The sequence below is a fragment of the Dasypus novemcinctus genome, chromosome 3 (assembly GCF_030445035.2).
Source record: "Dasypus novemcinctus isolate mDasNov1 chromosome 3, mDasNov1.1.hap2, whole genome shotgun sequence".
In the NCBI taxonomy this organism is placed as follows: domain Eukaryota; kingdom Metazoa; phylum Chordata; class Mammalia; order Cingulata; family Dasypodidae; genus Dasypus; species Dasypus novemcinctus.
In genome coordinates, this window is record NC_080675.1 from 83,789,564 (window position 1) to 83,817,241 (window position 27,678).

The following is a 27,678-nucleotide window of genomic DNA, read 5'->3' on the forward strand; positions in this document are numbered from 1 at the left end:
CAGGAGCTTATTTACTTCTCCCACCAGTTCTATAAGGTTCATCTTATCCTTATTTTATAGATTAGGAAATAAGTAAAAACAACTTAATATTTCACATCTACTAAGGGTCTGAGCCAATATTCAAATTTGAATCTTTTTAAATTCTGAAGCTCAGACTTACCTTCTAGACCAATAAATGATAAAATTTTAATAGTCATAAAATTCATTGAGCATTTATTATATGTCAGACACTGTTCTAAGCATTTTGCATGAACTAATTCATTTAGTCTTCACAATAACCTATGAAGACCTCCATTTTACAGATAAACAGATTTGTCCAAAGTCATGTAGCTAGTCAGTGGCAGAGCTTTCACTTTTATTATATTAATTCATATTTAACTACCATTTATTAAATGCTTAACGATGCAGGCTTTGTGCTAGGCACTTTTTATATAATCTCATTTAATCTTCATGCCAACCCTATGAAATTTGTTTTGTGTTGAAATGTGATATAAATAAATAATACTTTTCATAGTATAAGCACTTCATAAAACTAGCAACTGTTAATATTTCTTGATGTCAGAATGGGTTCGTTCTTAACAAAATATGAATATTTCTCATTTATGTGGTAAATACCAATACTTAATTTCTTTACAATGGGATTTTATTTATCCCCTTATTCTCAAATTTCTTTCATTTTGGTAGTCTCAAGGTCGATATGAGATTATGCTGAGTCTGCAAAAGATACTGAGTGGACTAGGAGCTGCTGCTACACCTTGCCATAGAGATGTTTATAAAGCTGCTAGATCATGCTTAACAGACAGATCCATGGCCGTTCGTTGTGCTGCTGCAAAGGTAAAGTAGCTAATAAGCAGACTTTCTAAAAGTTAATATAAAGAAAATGAAATCATTTTATCTCTGTGGAAGCATTAGTAATGGCTGTATGACCTTAGAGCTTCAGCCTTGCTGATCAGCTAGGACTAATTATCTCATTCTAACGTGTGAGGAACCAGAGACAGTTATATGAATTTTCCCAAGTTCTTTAAGTGTTTAACACCACATTGTCAGAGACTTGAAACTTCAAGTTTCCAGGCTCCTTCAAGTATTCATTCCACTTTACTGTGCTCCCTCTCTGTAATTCTGGAAACTAAAATTTATGTCTAAGGCTTATGTTATTTGAAAGTGAATTTTTTTGTTTTTGTTTTTTATCATGTCTTCTGAATATTGTTTGTTAGATAGTACAATAAAGCTATTACTTTATATTAGAATTCTCACAGTTGCTCATAGCGAACAGATTGAGTCTAAAAGCATTTTTCATAGCCTACTGAGTTATATATAGGTCCTCCATCTGCCCTTTCATGGTTGAATTGCCTTATATGGTATAATCTTTATGACTTTAGTAAGTATTCTGTTGTCCCTGCAGTCATTATTTAGATGCTTTGGCTTTACATCATCTTATTTTGTTAGATTCCAATAGTTTTTACAACTTATATAGCTTTGAACCCAACACTTACATTTTGTTCATTAATTTATGTTTTTTCATTTGAGTAGTGTCTCCTTGAACTTCAGAATGAGGCTTTCTTTATGTGGAGTACAGACCTGGACAGTGTGGCTACACTGTGTTTTAAGTCCTTTGAGGGTTCCAATTATGATGTGCGGATTTCAGTTTCAAAGCTACTGGGCACAGTATTGGCTAAAGCTATCATTTCTAAACATCCAGGAGCAGGTAAAATTCATATAATTATTTTCAGAATATCTTCTCTAATTTTTTCCCACCTGACTTAAACAAACGTGTAGCATTACTGCTACCCATTATTATTTTTGAAGAAGGTAGGATATACAACAATTTTGGTTTGTAATAAACATTGCTATAGGTTTTATTCCCAAACATTTTAGTAAAAATAACTCTAAAGGTAGTGTACTTTATTCAGTCTTTGTCTTCCTTCTTTTTTTTTTTCCTTTGGTAAACTGTGAAATGTTATACAGTAAGAGAGAACACCTAAATCTTGAATTTTTTAAGTAACTTATGTCTGGGAAATACATCTGGCTTTCATTTTCTGGGTTGGTATAAGGGAGCAATGATGTTGATAATTGCAGTCAACGGATGTTTGAAATTCACTGGACAGTTTTTGTTGTATCAGTTTTTATTTCCTCTACACTTCCAGGCAATGAGTAAGGATGGAGTATTCATTGAAAAGAAGAGAGTTTACCTGAGTTTAATCAACAGTGTATATAAAACAGTGATGAAAAATTCGAAAATTGTTTTATCATTCTGTCTTTAAAGATTAAGCCATCTCACACAAATGAGGTGATTGTTCTGTAGAACCAGCAGAGAAGACTGAACAGTAATAATCTGTGAAGAAGAAAGAAAACTAAGTGAGCTTAGGGTTCTAAAAACTTAAGTGAAAAAAGGATATGTAGGAGGATCAACTGAGTTTAATGTTGCTGGAGGTTCAAAGACAGCTGACAACTGCCCACTGGCTTTAGCAAGGCTAAATACAAGAAGTTTTGTTTTGTTTTGCTTTCTTGTAAGACGGGAGAGACAAAACATGACTGTATACTGTAGGGAATAATCTAGTAGAGAGGGAAAAATTGATGTAGAAGAAAAAAAGGAAACTTCATAGTGCAATATCATTTAGCAGGTGAGAGGATGAGCTCTAATACACATTAAAAGGACTGGCTTTAATAGGGGACAAGATAATTCATCTTTAGTAACAGTGGAGAAGTCAGAGTATTTGGGTATAGATACTGGTATGTGAGTAAATAGATGGGGATTCTATAGAAGATAGGCCATCAAATGAAAGTGAGATGGGGAAAGAGGTTTGAGGAGAGAAGAATGTGTAAAATAGCCAATTAGGAAAATGGGAGAGTGAATGGACTAGGGAAGTATCAAATGACTGCCGGGCATCGGTAAGGGCTTACTTGAAGTTCATGTCAATAATTAATTTTACAAGATTACGTAAATCCCTGGTAATTTATCTCAATCTTAGAAAAATGTCGCTATTCAATCTCTGCTTTTTAAATGCCTTGGAATGATATAACATCTATTATAAGCCTTTTAGCTTTACCAGGAAAATCATTCCAGTTCTTTACCTCATAATCTTTGAATATTGTGATGGACTTGTACAAACTACTAGTGTGTGTGCTTTCTAAGTTATTGGGTACTATGTTGCTCTTAGTCACCTATTTTTTTAAAAAATCTAGATCACTTTTTAGTCATATGGAAATAATGAACTTATAACACCAGCTAGAACTTGCAGGTACAAGATGATAGATTTCTAACAAAAGGGTAAAGCCAAAGGATTTTAGGGTGGATGAGGCTGATTCTTCACCTTGCTTAGTTACTTAGACTGCCTACAGAAAGGTTGGTATTGATTTAGTGTATTGTGTAAGACAGCATACACTTAAATATTATTAACATTATCATGCAATTCTATGATTTGCTTATTTTTACTGAAACTGTGCGAATGCTAAAGATACATTTACAGAAATGAGCAGTTCACATTTTGACATTGTTTTAGTAAACATGTCTTCCATTTTCAACTGCTTGCATTTGTAAGTTTAGCTTTCTTCTTTGTCTTCAAAGATTAAGCCACCTCACGCAAATGAGAAGGTGCTTGTTCTGTAGAACCTTGCTCCTCAAACATCTTCAGACCAGATGCACTGGGATCACCAGAGAACTTGTAAGAAACGCAGAAAGAAGTACAGTCTCCACCCAACATACTAAGTCAAAATTCTCATTTTAACAAGATCCCCAGATAATTTGTTTACACATTAAAGTTTGAAAAGCATTGCTTTAGAAACTGTTCATTACTACATAAAGGAAGATTCCAGTTCCCTTTTGTTTGTTTTTTTTTAAGATTTATTTTTATTTATTTCTCTCCCCTTCCCCGCCCTCTACCTCAACCCCACCCCCTTTGTCTGCTCTCAGTGTCCATTTGCTGTATGTTCTTCTGCGTCCGCTTGCGTTCTTGTCAGGAGGCATTAAGAATCTGTCTCTTTTTGTTGTGTCATCTTGCTATATCAGCTCTCTGTGTGTGCAGCACCACTCCAGAACAGGCTATACTTTTTTCACACAGAGTGTGTCTCCTTGCAGGGCGCACTCCTTGTGCATGGGGCACCCCTACACGGGGGAAACCCCTGCGTGACACAGCACTCCTTGCGCATGGCAGCACTGCACATGGGCCAGCTCACCACATGGGCTTGGAGGCCCTGGGTACTGAACCCTGGACCTCCTATATGGTATGTGGATGTTCTATCAGTTGAGCCATATCCGCTTCCCTCCATTTTTTTAAAAAAGCAGTCTTTCTTAACCAGAGAAGAGAGATGATGGGGGTAAATCGTATCAGAATCACCTAGGAAACATTAACTGTCTAGCTCCCGCTTGTTCTCCATTTGATAAATACAGGTTTAACATTTGTAAGAAATTATTTTTATTTTGTATTGTGGTTCTTCTAATCAGGTAATTCAGTAAGACTTTCTTATTTATTTTAGAGAGGAAAATATACAAAGAAACACAAACAGGAGATGATAAAAGAAAAATAGTTGTTCAGAGCATGTAGAAGGTTAAATCTTAAGCCACCTTAGTATGTTGGGTGGGGACTGCACTTCTGCATTTCTTCCCCATCTTCTAGAGGAGTGTGCTATAGCCTAGTGCCTGGCCTTCTGCTCTTCCCTATGTATGCTCACTTTCTTGGTAATTTAATGCATCCTCATGGCTTAAATGCCATCTTTCTATCAGTGATTCTTAGATTTATATATGTCTTTAGCCAAAGTTTCTCTCCTGGACACCAGACTCTCATATCCAGCTGCCCATTGACATCTTTATTTGGATGTCTACTTGATATTCCAGACTTCACTTCTTTTAAACTGAACTCTTTCTTCCCCACCCACACATACACATACCTGCTCTACTTGTGGTCTAAGTTGATGAATCTCCACCGTTCCACTTGTTCAAACCAAAATCCTTGAAGTCATCCTTGACAATCTTAAACTATATCCAAAATCTGGAATCCTTGTGAAATGACTAACTCTGGGCTTGCCTCAGAGAAAGTTCCAGATGTGCATGGAATAACTTGTGCCAAAAAGTAAGGTACTTCTACCTAGTCAAATCCAAGACAGTGTTAGAGTGAAAATGAGTAACGACAGAAATAGATTAAAATCTATTAAGTAGGAAAGCAGACTTGGCCCAGTGGTTAGGGCGTCCGTCTACTACATGGGAGGTCTGCGGTTCAAACCCAGGGCCTCCTTGACCCGTGTGGAGCTGGCCCATGCTCAGTGCTGATGCACGCAAGGAGTGCCCTGCCACGCAGGGGTGTCCCCCGCGTAGGGGAGCCCCGCGCACAAAGAGTGCGCCTTGTAAGGAGAGCCGTCCAGCGCGACAGAAAGTACAGCCTGCCTAAGAATGGCGCCGCCCACATGGAGAGCTGACACAGCAAGATGACACAAAAGAAACACAGATTCCCATGCTGCTGACAACAGAAGCGGACAAAGAAGATGTAGCAAATAAACACAGAGAACAGACAACCCGGGGTGGGGGGTGGGGGGAGAAATAAATCTTTTTTTAAAAAATCTATTAAGTAGATAAAAGAATCAATGTGTTACATACTGAAAATAAATAAAGGGGAAAAGGAAAGCTCTTACTTAGAGTGCTGAATAATGAATTTAGGCAGAATGATCATTAGAAAATGACCAGTTTTGCAGTCATTAGAATAATTTTTGCAAGTAGGAGTTATTAGTGGATTCTTGGGTGAAAGCTTGATAGGTGATTGGATATTGATGCCTTCTTAAAATATCACCACACAGATTTCAGAATAATTACAAAGGGAAAAATGGGAATTTTACAGTGGAGACATCTGGCAAGTGTTCAAAAGTAATATCATCAATGTAGAGATAGACTAATACCATGCCTTATAGTGCCTTTTGATGTTATGCATTGAGAAGGATACAACATTACTTATGTAAAACTTTTGCAAAAAATTGTGAGGAATACCAGACAAATTCAAATTGAGGGCCGTTCTGTATAACAACTGGCCAAACCTGTGTTCTTTAAAATGATCAATATCAAAGACAAAGAAAGGCAGAGGAACTGTGCTATATTAAGGGAGATTAAAGAAAGCATCACAATTAAATATAATACATGTGTACATTGGTAAAAATTTGCCTGCCCATGAATTGCATATTAGATAATATTCTGTTGATGTTAAGTTTTCTGAATGTGATAGTAGTACACTGGTTGTGTAAGAGCATGTTCTTAGAAGATACGTACTGAAGCGTTTAGGGGTAAAGGGTCATGATATCTGCAACTTTCAAATGGTTCAGCAAAAAGGGAAAAATAATATACATTTTTTTTTTATTGACTTTGTAATAATATTACATTAAAAATATATATGTGAGGTCCCATTCAACCCCATCCCCCACCCCACCTCTCCCCCCCCCAGCAACACTCATTCCCTTCATCATGACACATCCATTGGATTTGGTAAGTACATCTTTGGGCACCTCTGCACCTCATAGTCAATGGTCCACATCATGGCCCATACTCTCCTCCATTCCATCCAGTGGGCCCTGTGAGGATTTAATAATATACATTTTTATGAGTATAGGTGAAAGGTATTTGGATGAGAGTTCATTGTACTATTGTTGAAGCTTTTCGGAATTTTGTGATTTCTTTAATAATAAAAAGTTTAAAAATATATATATGTATGTTTATCTAGATGCCATCTACTCTACTACAACTGCCTTGATCCAAGCTACCTGAATTATTAAATTGCTCCTAATGGGTTTCCTTGCTTCCACCCTTGTTCCCCTCGATGGTCTGTTCTTAACACAGCAGCAAAGTAACAGATTATATCACTCCTCTGCTCCGCTCCTCCACTGGTCCCTTATTTCAGTCACATTCTTATTATAAAGCTATATAAGGTCCTATACCATCTGCCCCTCTGCGCATCCTTAGACTCTGGCCTGTCTCCTACGAGATTCCCTCCACTGCTTCATCCACATTGCTGTTTCCTCTGTCTAGAATACTCTTCTCCAGAGATCTACATGGCTAATTCCCTCACTACCCTTAAACTGTGTTCAGCTATCATCCTCTCATTAAGTCCTACCCTGACAACTATTTAAAACCACAAACAATGCTTTCCCATACATACTCCCCGTATTCCTGACCTCATTTACTCTGCTTTCTTTTCTACATTGCTCTTAATCACTATCTAACAGGCTGTATACTTAGTCATTTATTATGTTTATTACTGTCTCTCTCTCTTAGAATTTATGATCCGTATGGGCATGGATTTTGTACTGTTTTCTCCACTGATGTTTCCACCTTAAATGCCAAGATAGATTTTCATTCGTCTCAGATAATTATCTCCTCTTAAGGCTAGAATCTACATTCTTCGTTCATAACTTGCTTAACAGAAGTTTATTTCTCTGCTCCTGTATGGCTTGCATCTAGGACAAGGGTCAGAGCTTGTAACCATCATTTTTCAGAAAAAGAAAATGGGAAAAATAAGTACTCTTTTTTTTTTTAAGGACACTGTTGATTTGAGAAAAATATAACCAAAGGGAGAAATTCAGTTGTGTCAAATTGAAGGCAGACTTTAATGTTGCTGCTCTATGACCTCTTAGTTGTTATAGCCTAAAGGCCAACTGAATAGTTTTATTAATATTTTGCTTTGATTTCTTCAGAGACTGAGAGGATAACAAAAGTTGTATGCCAGTTTAGATTTTTAAAAAATAGGACTTGGAGGTTACTTTATGTAAAATTATAAATTTCATTAAGTTGTAGCAATTTGGAAAAATTAAATTATTTCAGTATTTTTAATATTTTAAATGAATTTCCAGGATATTGTGTATATAGTAATTTCACTCGTGGAGCTCAGGATGGTTCATTTTTGTTTTCCCTTATTCTAAATGAATTGTTAGCCTTTTAACTTCTTTGTTTTATCTAAATATGTTTGAAGGAAAGAGAGCAAGAGGATGTAATCTCAAAGTGGCATAGGCTTTCATCGACATACATTTCAGGGTACATTATATTTGATCCCTGAACCCTTATGTGACATTTTTTGTTCATTAATGTATGTTATGTCTTATAAATTCTTCATTTTGTTTGAATTTTTTGTGTTTTTATTTGTTAATATGCTGCCATTTTGCAAATCAAGAACATACCTTGAAACTTAGTCTGTAAAATACAAATCACAGTTTTGTCTTGTTCTTTGTTATAGCAGCCTCACGTCAAAGCATTCGCAGAGTATCTCTGGAGGAAGTTCTGGAATTACTAGGAACAGGGTTTCTACGTGGAAGTTCAGGATTTCTGCGAGTCAGTGGTGATATGCTGAAAGGAACCAGTTCAGTCAGTAGGGATGTACGAGTTGGAGTTACACAGGTTGGAATCACAAATCAGTATCTAAATGTAATGCTCCCTGGCCTATGATAATGCAAGTTTTAGTATCTGATTCCAGACAGAAGTGATATGCAAGATCATCAGTTATGCTCTCATAATCATAAGTTGATATAATAAGATCAAACATTTGTATATATATATATATTTTTTTAATGCATAGATCACACAAAATGTTACATTAAAAAAATATAGGGGATTTCCATATGCCCCACTGTCCATACCCCCCACTTTTTCCACATCACCAACTTCTTTCGTTAGTGTGGTACATTCACTGCAATTGATGAATACATTTTGGAGCACTGCTACACAGCATGGATTGTAGTTTATACTGTAGTTTACAGTCTCTCCCAGTCCATTTGGTAGGCCATAGCAGGGTATATAACGTATCTCCCTGCAGTATCATTGAGGACAACTCCAAGGCCCGAAAATGCCCCCATATTACATCTCTTTTTTCCTCTCCCTGCTTCTGCAACTCCAGTGGCCACTGCCTCCACATCAGTGATATAATTACTTCCACTGCTAGAATCACAGTAAGTCTCTAGTAGAATACCAGTAAGTCCATCCTAGTCTAAATTTTATTCCCCAATCCTAAGGACTCTGGTTTAGTGATGCCCATTCCATCTCTTAATTGAGAGGGGGCTTCCATCCCACATGGTTGATGGATGGGACTGTCCGGCTTGCAGTCATGGATTCTCTTGATTCCTTGATGTGGTGGTTGTCCATCCTCACTCCTTGTTAGCTGTCCTGGATGAGTCCAATGAACTTGGAGAGTAGGCATTACAACTCCACTGAGGCTCAGGGCCCAGCTGGCAGAGACCAAACATTTTTTAAAAACTAAGTTACAAGTAAGAAAACCTTATTTATCCTAAACCAAGCCAACTAAATATGAGGCCATTTTCTTAATAATGGGGGATTTAGGTTTGTTTACTTTGAAACAAACTGCTTTTTTTCCCTAGCGTTTGTTTCTAGGTCTTATGCTTTTACATGTCTCATGGTTTAAATTCTTTTCCATTGTGTTTACATGTTTATACCATTCAAATTCAAGCTATTAGGTACATATTATTTAGCACGGACAATATTGTATTTCTATTTTGCATGATTTCAACTCCTTAGTAAAGATTATAGCATGAAATTTACTTAAGTGCTTAAATTTCTCATCCTAAACAAAATTTAAAAAGTAAACTCTTGGGGAAAGCATCTTAGAACAAAACCACACAGAAGTCTCTGTTTTTCCTTGAACAGTATTTTTTTCCCCAAGTGCCTTTATATGGGGAGCAAACTTGTATTTTTGAAAATTCACATATGTCCTCATTATTTTACTCTGTATGGTTTTAGGCTTCATAAAAATACAAGGTGTCCTAGTATAATTTTAATTAAAATAAGTGTTTTTAAGAAAAATCACATAAGAAAAGTGTGTGTCTTTGTATATCTGGAGTAAGACAAACCATTAACATTCATGAAAATAAAGAGCTTTTATTCATCACTATAAGCATACCTTTCAGATTTTTAAAACTAATTCCCTTAGAATTATGGCACTGGAGCATAGTTAATTCTTACAATATGATCATATATTTAACTTGGGTTTTCTTGCTCAGAATGTCAAATAATTTGAAACCTTTGCTCAGAGAACCTATAGATATATTTTACATATTAGCTGGCTATGCTGGCTATCCTGAAGAAAACAAACAGAGAGACAGCGTCAGTGAAATCTCAGTTGAAAGACCTATGTGTTTCAGTATTGGCTTTAAAAAAATAAAAATGTTACTACATTTATATAGCTAAAATGGCTGTAAATGAGGGAAGGATAAAATTTGTAATGGGAAAAGACCAAGAAATAATAGTTCATTCAGCATATAATATAGAAAATATTAATATATTACTGAAATAATTTAATTTTGAAGATAAAACTTCATTATTTTTCAGGCTTACGTGGTATTTATTTCAACACTGGGAGGAGTTTGGCTAGAGAGAAATTTTGCTGCCTTTCTTTCGCATATCCTAAGCCTTGTGTCACAGTCACACCCTAAAGCCACCCAAACTCAGATTGATGCTGTCTGCTGTCGCCGTTGTGTTTCATTTATACTTCGAACTGCTATAGGAGGCCTTCTTGGAGAAAAGGCTCAAATTGCTGCTGCTAAGGATATTTGCCAGGCCATCTGGAAGCTAAAGAAAGTTGTGGGTATGGATCTAATAAGACTTTTTAACAGTAGCTGAAGATTGTCCCTTTGGAAAATCTAGACTGGTATATTGCTGTATTAATTTTTTTAAAATAATGGAGGTCAGTTGTTTTAGAGTAAAGAAGTTATTATAGGTGATAGGTAAATCATCTAAATTTTCTAACTTGGTAAGTTTTTTGTGTGTGAAATTTACATTTAGTGAAAGTCACAGATACTAAGTTTGCTATTTGCTAAGTTTTGACAAAACCATATGCTCCTGTAACAACCCAGTCAAGATACAGAACATTTTCCTTCCAGAAAGTTCCTTCATACCCATACCCTGCCAGAAGTAGCTCCTGTACTGATTTCTGTCAACAAGAGGTAATTGTACATGAGATTCTTTTCATATTACATTGCATCTCTTGAACAGCAATCAAAATCATACCCTAAAATGCAACCACCTCCAAGATGCTATCAGTTATTTACAACTTAGTAAGAAGGAAGGATTGGAGTAAAGTTATTTTGGGGACAGTGGGGGGACCTAGAGGATTTTGTAGGAGAAAGATGTTCAGAAGCCCTAGAGTACCTTCCATGTATACCTGGAAGCTCAGGATATGCCAGGTATTTGAAGCTGAGGGTGAAACTACCCAGGGGAAGAAAACAGATTTCCCTACCTTGTCTATCCATGGTTTATTCAAAAACTTTATTCAGCTCCATCTGTTCAAGAATATGTTTCCTTAAGCTATAGGATTTCTCTTCCCTCAGAATTTCTACAATAGTATTGGCAGATTTTTTTTAGTATTTTTGCTTTCATAATTGAATGTTATTCTTAAAGTCCTCTTAAAATTCATAGGTCACAAACTCACTTATAACTTTATTTTTCAAAACTGGACCTTGGCAGTAGAAAACTTACCCTTTCCAATTTAAGGTAACTCAGTTACTACTGTGTTAATTCAGTCATTTCAGGCTTATATGTAGTTAATTCAGATTTTCTTTGGCATTCTTTTTTTTTTTTTCCTGCTTTAACATTTACTTGCATTTATTTTATGCAAAATTTATCCCCAAGCCATAAGTTTTGTTTCTTCAGTTTCTTCAGGGATATCTTTTTCTTCTGTGAATCCTCCTTTTCTGGTTTATGAACAGTTTATTTTTTAGTAAGCATCATCTCCACATGGCAGGGGAAGCTTCTGTGGGTTAATCCAACCATGAGCTTTATAAGTACAGCAGTACATCTTGGGGACTTTTTTCACTGGATTGTGCTTAATGACCAGAGAATTTATATCTCTACCCTTCAGTTCAGCATTACTTTCTGCATCTTTAAGCATGTGCAACAAAAATTCAGTACTCTTTTTGGGCCACTAACTCTGTGTCCAGCCTAACTCTTTTGCCAACACCACCATTTTAATGACAGAATGGCACACATTGTTTCTGCAGTGACATCTTTCAGATACTTGGTAGCTTTCCATATATACATACCTTGATGACCTGGGCAGTTTCTCTCTGTTCTTAAAGTGAACACGAAGATTTGAAACTCTTGATTTGAATGGTTTTATGGGGTTTTCTGGGTCAAGTGAATAGTGAACCATATATGTAAGAGCTATCTTATATGTTAAACAGTATAAGTCCTGTTTCATCAGTGTGGTACATTCATGAGTCTTGAAGGCTGGTGATAATAGTTACTTGGAATTTGTGATCCACTTCCTATAGAAGTTAAGATGCATTGTTTTTGAAACAATTTAGTCTATTTAAATTCCTGTACTGTCTTAAATCTAACCTGCTAAAGTACCAATAAAATTGAAATTTTTTTTTAGTTTCCTGTGAGTTCTCCTTTTCAGTGCCAATTGCTAAAAAAGTAATAAGGGGTCTATGCTCAGATTGCTTAAGTAAATCAGGTTACAATATATAGTGTTCTTGATGCAAGTCCCCATTTAGTATTTCAATTACTGCCTTAAGGATTTCATATACATAAATGTGTGTATTAATTTATGCCTTCGTATTGTTCTCCTAATACCTGCCCCTACAATGTATTTTAATAAAAGTGATTGCATAGTTAATTCTTGGACTTTACTCAGATGCTGTAATGAGTGAACGTAATTTGGAAACCCGACTTGGCTCCACAGATGTAGCAGCCACCCAGCATATGCTGGTATGTGCCTTACAAGAACTTGGAAATCTCATGCACAGTCTTGGCACCACAGCTGCACCTTTGCTGCAGGATTCAAGTGCAGGTATATCTGTTTGTTACTGGTCTGAATACCTTGTTTTTACTTTACTCTAGACAACTTTTTTCCAAGGAAGGAAATCTCCCTCATATAGTTCACTTCTTAGAGATTCCAGTATAGATTTATTAGGGATACTTAATGAATATATATAATGAAGATGATTAAAAATATGTATATATTTGAGTATTTTTGCTTTCATAATTTAATGTTATTCTTTAAGTCCTCTCTACACCCCTTTCTGGAGATATTTAATATAACATGGAGGAGGAATTCTGAAGATGGCATTGGAGTACATAGACAGGGCTCAACTCTCCCACAGAAACAATGGAAACAGGGCCAAAAGCTGTCCTAGGGATCTGCTTTGTGTATTAGCAGACCAGGACAGTGCTGCACAACCCGTAGGAGGGTGAGAGACACAGATGAAGAATCCAAAACAACAGACATGAGTTACTAAACCCCTGCAGGGACAGGGAAGGTCCTCATGCCCTACCCTTAAGACATTAAGCCTGGATGAAATCCCTGACTCACTAGCCAACTGAGAGGGGAACAGACATCTTCCTTCCTATCCACTGTTGTAAGGGAAGAAGGAAGGTGCATTGGAGGGAGGAGAGTTGTTTCTCTTCAGTGAATATGGCCAGCAGAGCCCACTTTGAATTTCAGCTCTGGCCAGACCAGGAACACAGGAAAGTGGAGGTTGAAAGAAGCACCTGCCTGGAATGTTTTGCTGACAAGTGCAATCTGCTGGCCAGCCAGGAAATTGCAAAGAGGAAAACCATTTTTAGGTTTCTCTTTAGCCCCATCTCCTGGGAGAAAATATGTGCCCCATTAGTGAGTCCCTGGCCTGATTTTGAAAACTTAAGATGGGCAATTTTAAGGATTTAGAATAAGTTGTACCAAAAATAAAGAAGAGTGGTGAAGCAAAAAACAAAACACTAGGAAAAGAGAGAAATTGACAGAATAAATTTTCACCAATATATTCAGATTCCTTGGACATATTATATATTAGCTATTATTACAAGCCATAATAGGAAATAGAAAGAGATGGCCAGGCAAAGGAACAAACCAAATATCCTGACAAGATACAGAGTTTAAGATAACTACTCAGTTATAATCACCCAAGTCTCCTAAATCAATTCAAAGAATTGAAGGAAAATATGACTAAGGAGATAAAGTATACTAAAAAGGCACTGGATGAGCATAAAGAACAATTTGAAAGCCTGCAAAGAAAAGTAACAGACCTTTTGGGAATGGAAGACACATGGATGAGATTAAAAAATACATTAGAGGCACAAGAGCAGATTTGAATTACTCAAAGACAGAATTAATGATTTTGGGGACAGAACATCTGAACTGGAAAATATGGGAACAGAAAGAAAAAAGAAAGGAAAAAATGGAACAGGGTCTCAGGGAATTGAATGACAATGGGAAACATAAAAACATATACCTTATCAGTGTCCCAGAGGGAGAGGAAGATGGAAAAGGGGCAGAAAGAATATTTCAGGAAATAATACTAAAAATTTCTTGATCCTTAGGAAAAATAAATACAGTGTCCAGTAAGGACAACACTCTAAAACAGAATAAATCCAAATATCAAAGATAAAGAGGATTCTGAAAGCAGCAAGAGAAAAAACATCACATACAAGGGAACCTCAATAAGATTGAGTGATGACCTCTTGTCACAAACCTTGGAGGTGAGAAGAAAGTGGTATGATATGTTTAAGGAACTGAAAGAGAAAAACTGCCTACCAAAATTTTGTATCCAACAAAACTGTCCTTCAGAACTGAGGATGAGTTCAGAGTTGTCACAGACAAATAGAAACTGAGAAAGTATGTTACCAAAAGATCAAAATTACAAGAGATACTGCAGGGAGTGCTGCAGGCTGAAAGGAAAAAACAAGGGCGAGAAAATTGAAGAAGAGTGTAGAAATGAAGTTGATTAGGAAGGGTAAATTAAAGGGTAGAGAGACAATAATAAGATATAACAAAGGAAAGACAAAGAATAAAATGGACGAAGTAAGTAAATACTTAACAGTAACAAAATTGAGCAGTTGTTTGTTTTTTTTCTTTTTAAAAATTGAATGTTAATGGCTTGCACTTCCCAATCAAAAGATACATACTGATAGAATGGATTAAAATATGAGTCATCTATATGCTGTCCACAAGAGATTCACCTCAGAAGTAAGGACGCAACCAGGTTGAAAGTGAGAAGTTGGAAAAAGACATTCCATATAAATAGCAACCAAAAAAGAGCTGGAGTGGCGATACTAATATCAGACAAAATAGATTTTAAATGTCTGTTATAAGGGATGAAGAAGTTCATTATATATTAATAAAAGGGACAATTCATCAAGAAGAAATAATTATAATATTTATGCACCTAACCTGGGCTCCCCAAGATACATGAGGTACACACTGGCAAAACCAAAAGGCGAAATTGATGACTCTACAATAATAGTTGGACATGACTTCAATACACCACTCTCAGTATTGGATAGAAAATAAATTTTTAAAAAGAGAGCTTGAATAATATGATAAGTGACCTAGCCCTAACTCATATCTGTAGAGCATTATATCCCAAGACAGCAGGATATACATTCTTTTCAAGTGCTCATGGATCCTTCTCCAGGATAGGTAATATGTTGGATCACAAGACAGGTCTCAATAAATTTAGAAAGAGTGAAATTATACAAAACACTTTCTCTGATCATAACAGAATGAAGCTGTAAATCAGTATTGGACAGAAAAAGGGAAAATTCATAAGTATATGGAGATTAAGTAATACACTCTTAAATAATCAGTGTCAAAAAAGAAATTGCAAGAGAATTGAATAAATATCTTGAGATGAATGAAAATGAGAACACAACATATCAGATCCTATGGGGCACTGCAAAAGCAGGGCTGAAAAGGAAATTTATAACCCTCAAAGCTTATGTTAAAAAAGATCTAACTGCATCCTGGAGGAACTAGAAAATGAACCACAGACTAATTCCAAACCAAGCTGAAGAAAGAAGTACTAAAATAGAGCATAAATAAATGAAATAGAGAAAAACAACAACAACAGTAGAGAAAATCAACAAAATCAAACAGTGGTTCTTGGAGAAAATCAACAAAATTGACAAACCCTTGGAAAGACTAACCAGAAAAAAAGGGAAAAGATGCAAATAAATCAGAAATGAGAGGGTAAATATTACCACAGACCCCACAGAAATAAGTGATCGTAAGAGGATACTATTATGAACACCTTTACAACAAAAATCTAGACAACCTAGGTAAGATGGACACATTCCTAGAAACAGACAAACAACCTACACTGACCCTAGAAGAAAGAGGACTCAACAAACCAATCACAAATAAAGAGATTGAAACAGTCATGAAACATCTCCTAATAAAGAAAATGGCTTTATAGGTAATTTCTACCAATCATTCAAAGATGATCTAATACCAGTCTTGCTCAAGCGCTTCCAAAAAATTTCAACAGGAAAAAACACTACCAATCTCATCTATGAGGCCATTGTTACCCTAATAATAAAACCACATAATGATACCACAGGAAAAAAAAAAATTACAGACTCATGTCTTTAATGAATATAGATGCAAGAATACTTAACAAAATTCCTGCAAACCAAATCCAGAAGCACACTAAAAGAATTATATACCACAATCAAGTGGGTTTTATCCCAGGTATGGCAGGTGGTTCAACACAAGAAAATTTATTAGTGTAATAAACCACATTATTAAATTGAAGAAAAATCACATAATCCTCTCAATTGATGCAGAAGAAGTGTTTAACAATATACAACATCCTTTTTTCTTCCCCTCCCCAGAAAAACCCAACAAAAGATAGGAATTGAAGGAAACTTTCTCAATCTGGTATAGTACATATATGAAAAACCTACAGCTAGCATTGTACTTAGTGGTGAAAGACCGAAAGCTTTCCCACCAAGATCAGAAACAAGACAAGGGTGTCCACTGTCACTGCTGTTATTTGATATTGTGCTAAAAGTTCTAGCTAGAGCAATTAGGCTAGATGAAGAAATAAAAGGCACCCAAATAGGAAAGGAAGAAGTAAAACTTTCACTATTTGCTGATGTTTCTATATCTGAAAAATCCTGAAAAGTCCACACAACAAAGCTACTAGAACTAATAAAACGAGTTCAGCGAAGTAGGGGGATATAAGATTAATAAGCAAAAACCAGTAATGTTTCTCTACACTGCTGATGAGTAATCTGGGGAAGAAATTTTTTTTTAAATGCTGTTTATAATAGCAACTAAAAGAATCAAGTATTCAGGAATAACCTTAAACAAGAACATAAAGGACCTGCATTCAGAAAACTTCAAAACATTGCAAAAATAAACTAAAGAAGACTTATGAACATTATGTATTCATGGACAGGAAGACTAAATAACATTAAGATGTTCATTCAGCCCAAACAGATTTACATATTCAATGCAATTCCAATACAAATCCCAACAGCCTTTTTGCAGAAATGGAAAAGCCAATTATCAAACTTATTTCTAAGTGTAAGGGCCCCTGAATAGCCAGAAATGTCTTTTTAAAAAGAACAAAATTGGAGGACTCTTACTTCCTAACTTTAAAGCTTATTTCTTAGTTACAGTGGTAAAACAAAACAAAACAAAAAACAAACATGGCACTGGCATAAAGACAGATTGACCAAAGGCACTGAATTGAGAACTCAGAAATAGACCCTCACATCTAAGGCCAAGTAATTTTTGACAAGATAGTCAAGCACTCCCAGTTGGGCCAGAACAGTCTATTCAACAAATGGAACTGGAAGAACTGGATATCCATATCCAAAAGGAATAAAGAGGACCCCTATCTCAAACCTATTACAAGAATTAATCAAAATGAAAATGGATCAAGGACCTAAATATAAAAGTGACAACTATAAAACTCTAGAAGAAAATGTAGGAAAACACCTTCAAGATCTTCTGGTAGGGAGCAGATGTAGCTCAGTGGTTGAATGACTGCTTCTCATGTACGAGGTCCTAGGTTCAATCCCCGATACTCCTAAAAAAAAGATCTTGTGGTAGGTGGTAGTTTCTTAAACCTTACACCCAAAGCACGAGCAACAAAAGAAAAAGAGATAAATGGAAACTCCTCAAAATTAAACACTTTTGCACCTCAAAGAACTTTGTCAAAGGGTTTAAAGGCAGCCAACTCAATGGGAGAAAATATTTGGAAATCACATATCCGATAAGAGTTTGATATCCATGATATATTAAGAGATCCTACAGCTCAACAATAAAAGACAAGCAACCTGATTAAAAAATGGGCAGAACACTTGAAAAGACAATTGTACAAAGAAGAAATACAAATGGCTAAAAAACTTATAAGAAGAAGAAATGTTCAACATGACTAGCGATTAAGGAAATTCAAATCATAGCTACAATGACATTTCACACCTATTTGAATGGTCATTATTAAAAAGTCAGAAAATTACAAACGTGGATAGATAAGGAACACTTATTCACTGTTGGTGGGAATGTAGAATAATACAGCCTTTGTTAAGGACTGTTTGGCAGTGCCTAAGGTCATTGAAAATAGATTTGCTGTGTTGCCTAACAATACCATGACTAGATATATCCACAGAAGAACTGAAAGTGATTACATGAACAGTCATCTGCACACTGATGTTCATAGTAGCATTATTCACAATTGCCAAAAGATGGAAACAACCCAGGTGTCCATTAACTGATAAATGGATAAACAAATTATGGTGTATACATATGCTGGAATATTATGCAACTGTAAAAACGAAATGAAATTATGAAGCATATGACAACTTGGATGAACTCTATTCTAATAGAGAAATAGAAAATAGAATGAGAGTAGAGAATGGAAAACAGGGTTAATCTGCAGAAATGATAAAGATGTTGTTTGTAAATCTTTGGAAATGAACAGAAATGGTGAAAGCAAATCATAGTGTTTATAACTAGCAGAGATATTATATGGCTATGACAGTGATTTAAAGAGAAAGTCTAAGGACGTGTATATTACTTGAAAGAAACCTTAAAAATGTAGCATGGGACTGTGTAACATAACGAAACCTCATGTGAAATGTGCATATGGGTAATATTGCATGTATAAGGCTGTTTTTACAAAATACAAGTAAACTCGAGAGATGGAAACAAAATAGCAGCTGTGGATGGCAATGGAAGCATAGGGAGATTAGAAGGTGATGAATTTTTGTTTTTTATTATTATTGGAATAATAAAAATCCTTTAATAGTGATTGAAGTGTGAAAGCACAGCTATGTGGTTATACTGGATACCATTGATTGTACACTTAGAAAAATTTGTGCTTTATTAATAATGTATCAACAAAATTGATATGTGTAGTAAAGTTTGAAAGCAGGAACTTGAACAGATATTTGCACACACAGTGGCATTTTTTACAAATGCCAAAAGATGGAATAAACCCAAGTGTCCATCAACCAATGATTGAATAAATAAATATGATATATCCATATAATGGAATATTTTTCAGTAGTAAAATGAATGAGGTACTGATATATGCAACAACATAGGTGAACCTTGAAAACAACATGTGAATGAAATGACAGACACAAAATGTCCAATATTGTATGATCTCAGCAATGTGAAACAATTAGAATAAGCAAACACATGGAATCATTATATATGTTACCAGGGGACAGGATCATGATAGGGAATGATAAGTTAATGCTTAAAACGTACAGATTGCTATTTGGAATGATGGAAATGTTTTTAAATGAATGGTGCTGATGGTAACATAACATTGTGAATTGAATTAACAGCACTGAAATATACATCTGAATGTGACTCAAAGGGGAAATGTTAGGTTATATATATGGTAACAATAAAAATTTTGAGAAAAATCTGTGGAACTACATTGCACAATAGCGAACACTAAGTGAATCATGGACTATAGTTAATAATACAATAATATAAATGTTCTATCATCAGTTGTAACAAATGTTCCATACCAATGCAAGGTATTAATAATACGGTATATGGGAACCCTGTATTTTATGCATGATTGTTCAGTAAATGCACAGCTTCTCTAATAAAGGAAAATTTTTAAAAAATAAAATATATATATATATGTATACCATGGAAACACTTACAAAGTAGTATACCTGAATTCATATCTTTCATCTACAGTAAAAACATGATTTATATGATAAAAGTGGGAGCGGGTCTAGCTCAGTGGTTGAACTCCTGCCTCCTTTGTATGAGGTCCTGGTTTCAAACACTGGTACCTCCTGAAAAAAAAAAGAATAGTTCATTCCCTTACACATCTTTTCAGTCTTTATTTTCTTTTTCTTAGAAAATTATTTAACATTTTTTTAAACAGCTTTATTGAGATATCCACATAAAAAACATTTTCAAGTATAAATTGCAGTGGTTTTTAGTATATTCACAGGGGTTGTGCAACCATCAGTACTCTCTAATTCCAGAATATTTTCATTATCCTAAAAAGAAACCCCATACCCATTAGCAGTCACTCCCTATTTCTCTGTCCCCTCAGTTTTAGCAACCACTTGTCTACTTTCTGTCTGTGGATTTGCCTATTCTAGACATTTCAAATACATGGAATCGTACAATACATGGTCTTTTATGACTGGCTCCTTTTGTTCAATCGCTTTTCAAAAGTATGTTTTGGCTTTGTCCTTTTACTGCTATGCCCATTTTTTTCTGACTGAGAAGCTTGATATTATGATTGTGTTGTAAACTATTTAAGCGTAGGACATATATTATTTAAGTAGCAGTTGACATGAAACTATTGTATGTTTTCATGAATGTCCGTTGAATTATAGCAAATGTAGGCACTTTTTCTTACTGGTAGAGGTATTCTGACTGTCTTCATAGTAGGTTCGTGACCCATTGAGGACATAGTGGACTCTCAATTTCATTTAACTTTTCGTTCTCAAATAAGAACAAAGTGATAGATAAAAAACTAGAAGAGAGGGAAAAAGACAATAGGACAAGGCATGATGTTTCTTCTCAAGTTGTTTTAGTTATTTATTGATAATTTTAAATATATAATACCAAATTGTTAATGATCTCAAGAAAACAAATCATTGAGTCATTTTAGGAAATTAAAATTTTCTTTTCTGTACTGACTTAATTTAAGCCAGCTTTCATTATATATATATTTGAAGTAATTCTTGGGTACAAAAAATTGACTTTTAATGTTATCACTTGAGTTTTAAAATTCTGATTTGACTTTTGATTAAAATAATATAGTTTATATCCAAGTAGCTACTTATTCTTTTGACTGTTTTATGGCTGAGAGTGTTTTATTTGTGTACCTAAGTTGTTCTTTGTTTGTTCTGTCCTTCCAGGTATTCTTGACAGTGTCATTTCAGTTATAATTCACCCTAGCATTTCTGTTCGACTAGCAGCAGCTTGGTGTTTACGCTGCATTGCTATGGCATTACCTTCCTACCTAACACCACTCTTAGATCGTTGCATTGAACAGCTTGCTGTACTCAAATCTTCACCCGAAGCAGTGACTGGCTTTAGTTTTGCTGTGGCATCTTTGTTGGGAGCAGTGAAACATTGTCCTTTGGGAATTCCTCATGGAAAGGGCAAGGTAATGATTTAATTCTCTGTATACGATGATGATGTTTCAGTTTCTTCCTAAAAAAAGTCGAGTCTTTTTTGCATGTTGCCCAATCAAAGCCAGGCAGGGCAAATTTCTGAGCAGTCAGCTATAGTATTTTTTTGTTGTTGTTGTTTGTTTGTTTTGTTTTAGGAAGCATCAGGAACTGAACCTGGGACCTCCCATGTGGGAAGCAGGTGCTCAACCATTTGAGCCACATCCACTCCCTGTAGTATTTCTTAAGTGTTAAATATTATCAACATAATTGCTGTGAGAAACAAAAGGATGAAGAAATCTTTTAGCTACACTTAAATAAAAGTAACTTCTGTGCTTTATGCTGGAAATATCTCCATTTACAAAATTTAGTCCTGGAGACTAAATTGCTGTATATATATAGCCCTGCGATATAAATTTAAAATTGCTCTCCATGTGTGCAGCGCCACTCCTGGGTAGTCTGCACATTTTTCACACAGGGCGGCTCTCCTTGCAGGGCGCACTCCTTGCACATGGGGCTCCCCTGCACAGGGGGTATACCCCTGCATGGCTTGGCATTCCTTGCACATGGCAGCACTGCTTATGGGCCAGCTCACCACATGGGCCAGGAGGCCCTGGGTACTGAACCCTGGACCTCCTATATGGTAGGCAGATGCTCTATCAGTTGAGCCACGCCCACTTCCCCTAATATTTCTCGATTTTAAAATTCCACCTGAGTATACCTGCTGTCAACAAATAGCTAAAGACATTCAGTTAATTATTAGTACACTATTATTCATATAGTAGGGAGATCAATCAGTAGATTGATTTCATCCATCAAAGGCAAAAATAGAATTTTTGTATAAAAGAGAAAGGATAGGGGAAGAAAGGTAGCTGCAACTAGTATGGGAACAGTAAATCTTGTTTGCACATTTTTGGTTAAACTGGTTAGCTGGTCAGCCAAAGGGATGTTGGTGTAAAATACCAGAAATCAGTTGGTATTTATAAAGGGCATTTGTTTGGAGTAGAAGCTTACAACTACCAGGCCATAAAGCATAAATGACTTCCCTCACCAAAGTCTTTTGCCATGCTTTGGAGCAAGATGGCTGCCAACATTTGCCAGGATTCAGGCTTCCTGGGTTCCTCTCTTCCCAGGGCTTGCTTCTCTTTCCTCAAAACCAAGCTCCTCTATGTGCTTACTTCCTGGGGCTACAGCTCAAGAGCCCAACCTCCCTTCTCTGCAGTGCAGTTTCTCTGTGAGTGGGGACTGAACATCCTACTGACATGGCCCAATGAAAACCTTAATCATTATTTAATCAAGTAAAAGTAAAACCACTGAATCCAATACACTCATATGCCCAGAGGCAAAGACCAGTTTGCAAACATAATCCAATATTTCTTTTTGGAATTCGTCAGTAATACCAAACTGCTACAACTGATAATTAGCAGTATGTTCAGTCTCGTGAGTTCATTTTTAAGTCAGCTTAACTGGGGTATCAAAGAAAAACATCTGTTTATTTGTTCTCTGGAAAACTTTGAGACTTCACCTGTGGAATTTAGATGACAGGTTGTCTTTCCATAATGTCTTGCAAGTATCCTTTATCTGTGATTCCACGTTGGAGCTGATCTGCACCATTTCCCTCATAACAATTTTTCACCTTAATACCCTTCAGAGGCATGAAAACAGGGATTGTTCTAGCACCAAGCAATTGGTGTTAGTGCCAGTAATCTTGATAGGGATTCTAGCAGAAAAGAAACATTGAGTTCCATAACTGTGTTCCAAGAAAGCAAAAGACTCCCAAGCCCATGGTATTTGGGCCAATAGAAAGTGACAATTGCCAAGTTAGGGCACACAGTTTGAGAAGGTATTAGATTAATAAAATGGTACCTAACGCTCAGTATTGTGACTGTGTGATTCCTACGTACTGGCTATCAGTATAGATGGTTATGAGACTACCTAAATTACTAAAAAAAAATCTAAAATCAGACTGCATTCTTATACACACAGTGTAAGAAGCAGACAGTTAAATTTATATGCTAACTCATAATACTTGCTACTTTTCCAGAGGTGATTGGTAAAAAGATGTTTTTTCAGACACATCATATACCTTCAGGCCTTTTGTACTGTGTAAGCATGCATCATTCTTATATGTGCAGTATCTGGTTTCTGACTTTTTAAATATAACATTTTAGTGAATCCCAGTATATTGTGAAACTTACTTCAATGTGAGACCATTTTGACTACTAGTATACCACTTTTGAAAGACTAATATCATTCACTTAGCTATCAAAGTAGTATGGAAAATTTTTAAAAGAAACAACTCCTGTAATGGAACTTTTTTCTGGTAATTACAGATCTAGTAGGAGAGCTGCTTATTACTAAAACTAAATTCAAATTCTATACAGCTATAGTGGAGCAGTCTTACAAAGTTGCCTCACATGCTCTACAAAGTACTATATTTAAAATTTTTCATGTACTGCATAATATACAAGTATTTGACCTTGGAAAATTAATTTTTTACACTTTCCTATTTGAGGAAAAAGTGGTCCCACTGTAGTCTACATGAATGATAGGCCTTCGTCATTTACATTTATTATGTGTAAGAGTTAATATTGTAAGAGATTATTATTGACTGCTATCTTTCATTTAATAACCTATAAACTTTTTTCATCTTGCTTTTCTGATCATAAATAGATTATTATGACATTAGCAGAAGATTTGCTATGTTCTGCTGCCCAAAACAGTCGTGTTTCAGCTCAGCGCACACAAGCTGGATGGTTGTTGATTGCTGCTCTGATGACCTTAGGTAACAGTCTTGCTGAAGGCTTATGTAACTGAACTACTTTGTGTTTACTAAATGTGAAATGTAAAATGTTCATGATATGACAAGATTAACTTTTAATGTATACCAGAATTTAAATAGACACACAAACATTTTTCTTCTCATAGTTACCTTAGGAAGCTGTATGAATACTCCATTGCTCCAGACTTTCAGATTTCCTCTTTTTAATTTCTCTTCCAAACGAATCGATGTAGAATAAGCCAATTTGATCATCTTTCAGCTTAACTCTGAATGATTTTGGCTTTGTCAAAAAAAATCATTCACATCCATCTTCAGAAAGATTAAAAAAAGACTTTGACTATGTAAGAATAGGCAAGAGAACATGCCATAGTCTGTGAAACCAAATCTGTAATTGTTTTGAGGCTTGGTAATACCAGTAAGGTGACTACATTGAAGGAGATGGGGCTCATTTGAATTCTATTCATTACAAATCAGTTATTTATGGTCATAACTATTATATTTACTTCCTACAACTTTGTGACTTATTTTTATTATTTTATCAAAGCTGTATTTTGCTCTCTATTTATAGTCATATAGGTTTTTGCTAGGATATCAAACAAATTGACTGGATTTGCCATTAAATCATTTTGATACCTATGAGGTAATGTGATCTAAAAGGAGTTTAAATTAAACTAAGCAATCATAAATGAGGAACTACTTTAATGATGTTCTTTAGGTGATTAAATAGATTTATTGGCCTAGGTCAGGGTTTGACCCACAGGCAATAATCATGCTTGCTACCTGTTTGCTTGTTTTCTTTTAGGAGGTACTAGATATTGAACCCAGGACCTCATATATGGAAAGCAGTTGCTCAAACCACTGAAATATACCCACTTCCCTGCTACCTGTTTTTTTTGTTTGTTTGTTTTTTGCTTGTTTTTAATATATTTTTATTTATTTTTAAAAGATACTTAGATTACATAAAATGTTACGTAAAAATATATAAGGGATTCCTATATGCCCCACTCCCCACACCTCCCACCCTTCCCCACATTAACAACTTCTTTCATTAGTGTACTACATTCATTGCAATGATGAGCACATCTTGGAACATTGCCACTAATCATGGATTATAATTTACATTGTAGTTTACACTCTCTCCCACTCAATTCTGTAGGTTATGGCCATATATATAATGACTCATATCTGTTGTTGCAGTGTCACTCAGGACAATTCCAAGTCCTGAAACTGCCCCCTTGTTATACCTCTTTGCTCATCTCCCTGATTTCAGCACCTCCAGTGGCCACTGTCTCCACATCAATGATATAATTTCTTCCATTGCTAGAATCACAATAAGTCTATAGTAGAATATCAGTAAGTCCACTCTAGTCTATATTTTATTCCCCAATCCTGAGGATTCTGGGATGGTGATGCACACTCCATCTCTAATTGAGAGGGAGATTTAGTCCCATACAGCGATGAATGGGGTTCTCTTGCTTGCAGTTGTAGACTCTCAGTTCCTTGGTGTGATGGTTGTGCATCTTCACCTCCTTATTTGTTGTCCTGGGTGAGTCCAATGAACTAAGGAGTAGGTGTAGGTGTTGGAATTCTGCTGAGGCTCAGGGCCCACCTGGCACGGGGTTAGCCCAGAGATTCAAGTCTGTTGGACGTACACCTACCAACTCCAGCACCAACTACAGATTCAAATAAAGGGGACAGAAGAGGCATGTTTACAGAAATTATATCTGAGTCCAACTCTGTCATACTAGGGAGCACAAACTCCAAAGTAGGGCCCACTGGCAAGGCACCAACTACTGGAGCTATCTGCCATGACTATAGGATCTAGGTGTCTCCAGAGTCCTCAAGAGCCCCGCTATTTGGGGCTCTTATTATCTACTTTGGCTGTCTATGACATCCTGCTGAGATGAGCATAAGTGTTACTTCTGGGAAGACCTCCCAACTCATTTTGAAGTCTTTTAGCCATATAAACTCATTTGTATTTACCTTTTCCACCTTTTATTCAAGGTCTTTTTTCAGTTGCATTGCTCGTTAGTGTTTGGTAGTAATCCCTTGGTGCCAGGGAGGCTCTTCACTGGGAGTCATGTCCCATGCTGGGGGGAAGATAATGCATTTACATGCTGACTTTGGCACAGAAAGAGGCCACATTTGAGCAACAGGGAGGCCCTCAGGAGGTAACTCGTAGGTACCTTACAACACTAGGCTACGTTGCAACCTCAAAAACAAAGGCTCATAAGGGTAGTCATAAATATCAAGGGCTCATCAATAGATAATACTCATTGTCCCTATACTTGCATGATTGTTGCTGTTCCATTAGAGAATGTGTCAGAGCCCCCCAGGATGGAAATTCAATATTCTTTCAGTTGTTGTGTGAATCTCTACCCACTGTGGCAATGCCCCATGAACACTTGAACACATTCATATATCTTACATGTGTGCCCAGGTGAACTTCCTCCAATGTATCCCCCATCACTGACACCTCACACCAATGATCCTCTCCTGCCTTCTGTGATCCAAAACTTCTTCAAAAAATGAAGCCCGGAATATTACCAAGTATAATTATTAGGAAAATGAAATAATGATAGATTTAAACATAAGAAATAAAATATATAATAATTTAGGAAAACTGAAGCTAAAGTAAAAAAAATTGGGATATTAAAAAAATGAAAAATATTTTTTAAAAAAATTTTAATGTTTTGCCTTTCATCACTGTAATATCTGTCATATTGATTTTCTTCCATTTCTTCCCCAGTGTCTTACTTTTTTTTTTTTTTCATTTTGTCTTCAGAGAAGTTTTAGGTCACAGTACAGCTACATACAGAATATAGAGGACTCCCATAGACCCAACATCCTCTCCCCTTTCCCCCCTTTTGTATCAGTAACCTTTTTACATGTGGATGGTACATTTGCCACAGCTGGTGTACAAATATTATTACATAGCTACCAACAATGGTCAATAGTTCACATTATGGTTTACACTTTGTACCATATACTTTTATAAAAGTTTTGATGAAATTTAACATGTCCTTTATCCATCATTGCAAGATCATGCAGTATACTTCCATTGCCCTCTAAATAACCCCTCTTCCATCTATACTATTTCTCCTTCCCCCTTCCCTCAGGGCCCATGGTGACTACGACCTGTTATCTGTTTTTTGTTTGTTTGTTTTTCATTTTTTAATTTAATTTTATCTTTTAGTTATCTTTATTTTAAAGTTAATAGATCACACAAAACGTTACATTAAAAACATAAGAGGCTCCCATATACCCAACTCCCCACCCCCCTGCTACCTGTTTTTATACGGACTATGAATTGAGTGGTTTTTCCATTTTAAGTGGTTGGGAAAAAAGAATAATATTTCGTGACACATGAGAATTACATGAAATTCAAATTTCAGTGTTAATATATATAGTTGTATTGGAGCATAGGCAAACTCATTTGTTTATGTACTGTCTGTGACTCTTAGGCTCCACAATGGCGATAGTTGAATAATTACAACAGAGACTCATAAAGCATAAAATATTTATTGTCTGATAC

General features: G+C 35.8%; 1 protein-coding gene across 14 annotated transcripts in view; it reads left to right on the forward strand.

Annotated features, from left to right (window-relative positions):
* HEATR5A (HEAT repeat containing 5A) overlaps window positions 1–27,678 on the forward strand; it is a 122,758-nt gene that overhangs the window by 16,438 nt on the left and 78,642 nt on the right. For 11 of the 14 annotated variants that reach the window (XM_058293600.1, XM_058293603.2, XM_058293607.2 and 8 more), the window contains 7 exons: window positions 685–834; window positions 1,531–1,705; window positions 8,202–8,362; window positions 10,304–10,559; window positions 12,609–12,764; window positions 21,107–21,357; window positions 24,035–24,146. In XM_058293600.1, coding sequence (XP_058149583.1) covers window positions 685–834; window positions 1,531–1,705; window positions 8,202–8,362; window positions 10,304–10,559; window positions 12,609–12,764; window positions 21,107–21,357; window positions 24,035–24,146 — 1,261 coding nt within the window. The remainder of the gene's footprint in view (window positions 1–684; window positions 835–1,530; window positions 1,706–8,201; window positions 8,363–10,303; window positions 10,560–12,608; window positions 12,765–21,106; window positions 21,358–24,034; window positions 24,147–27,678) is intronic. The other 3 variants (XM_058293602.2, XM_058293606.2, XM_058293605.2) reach the window with 1 other exon arrangement.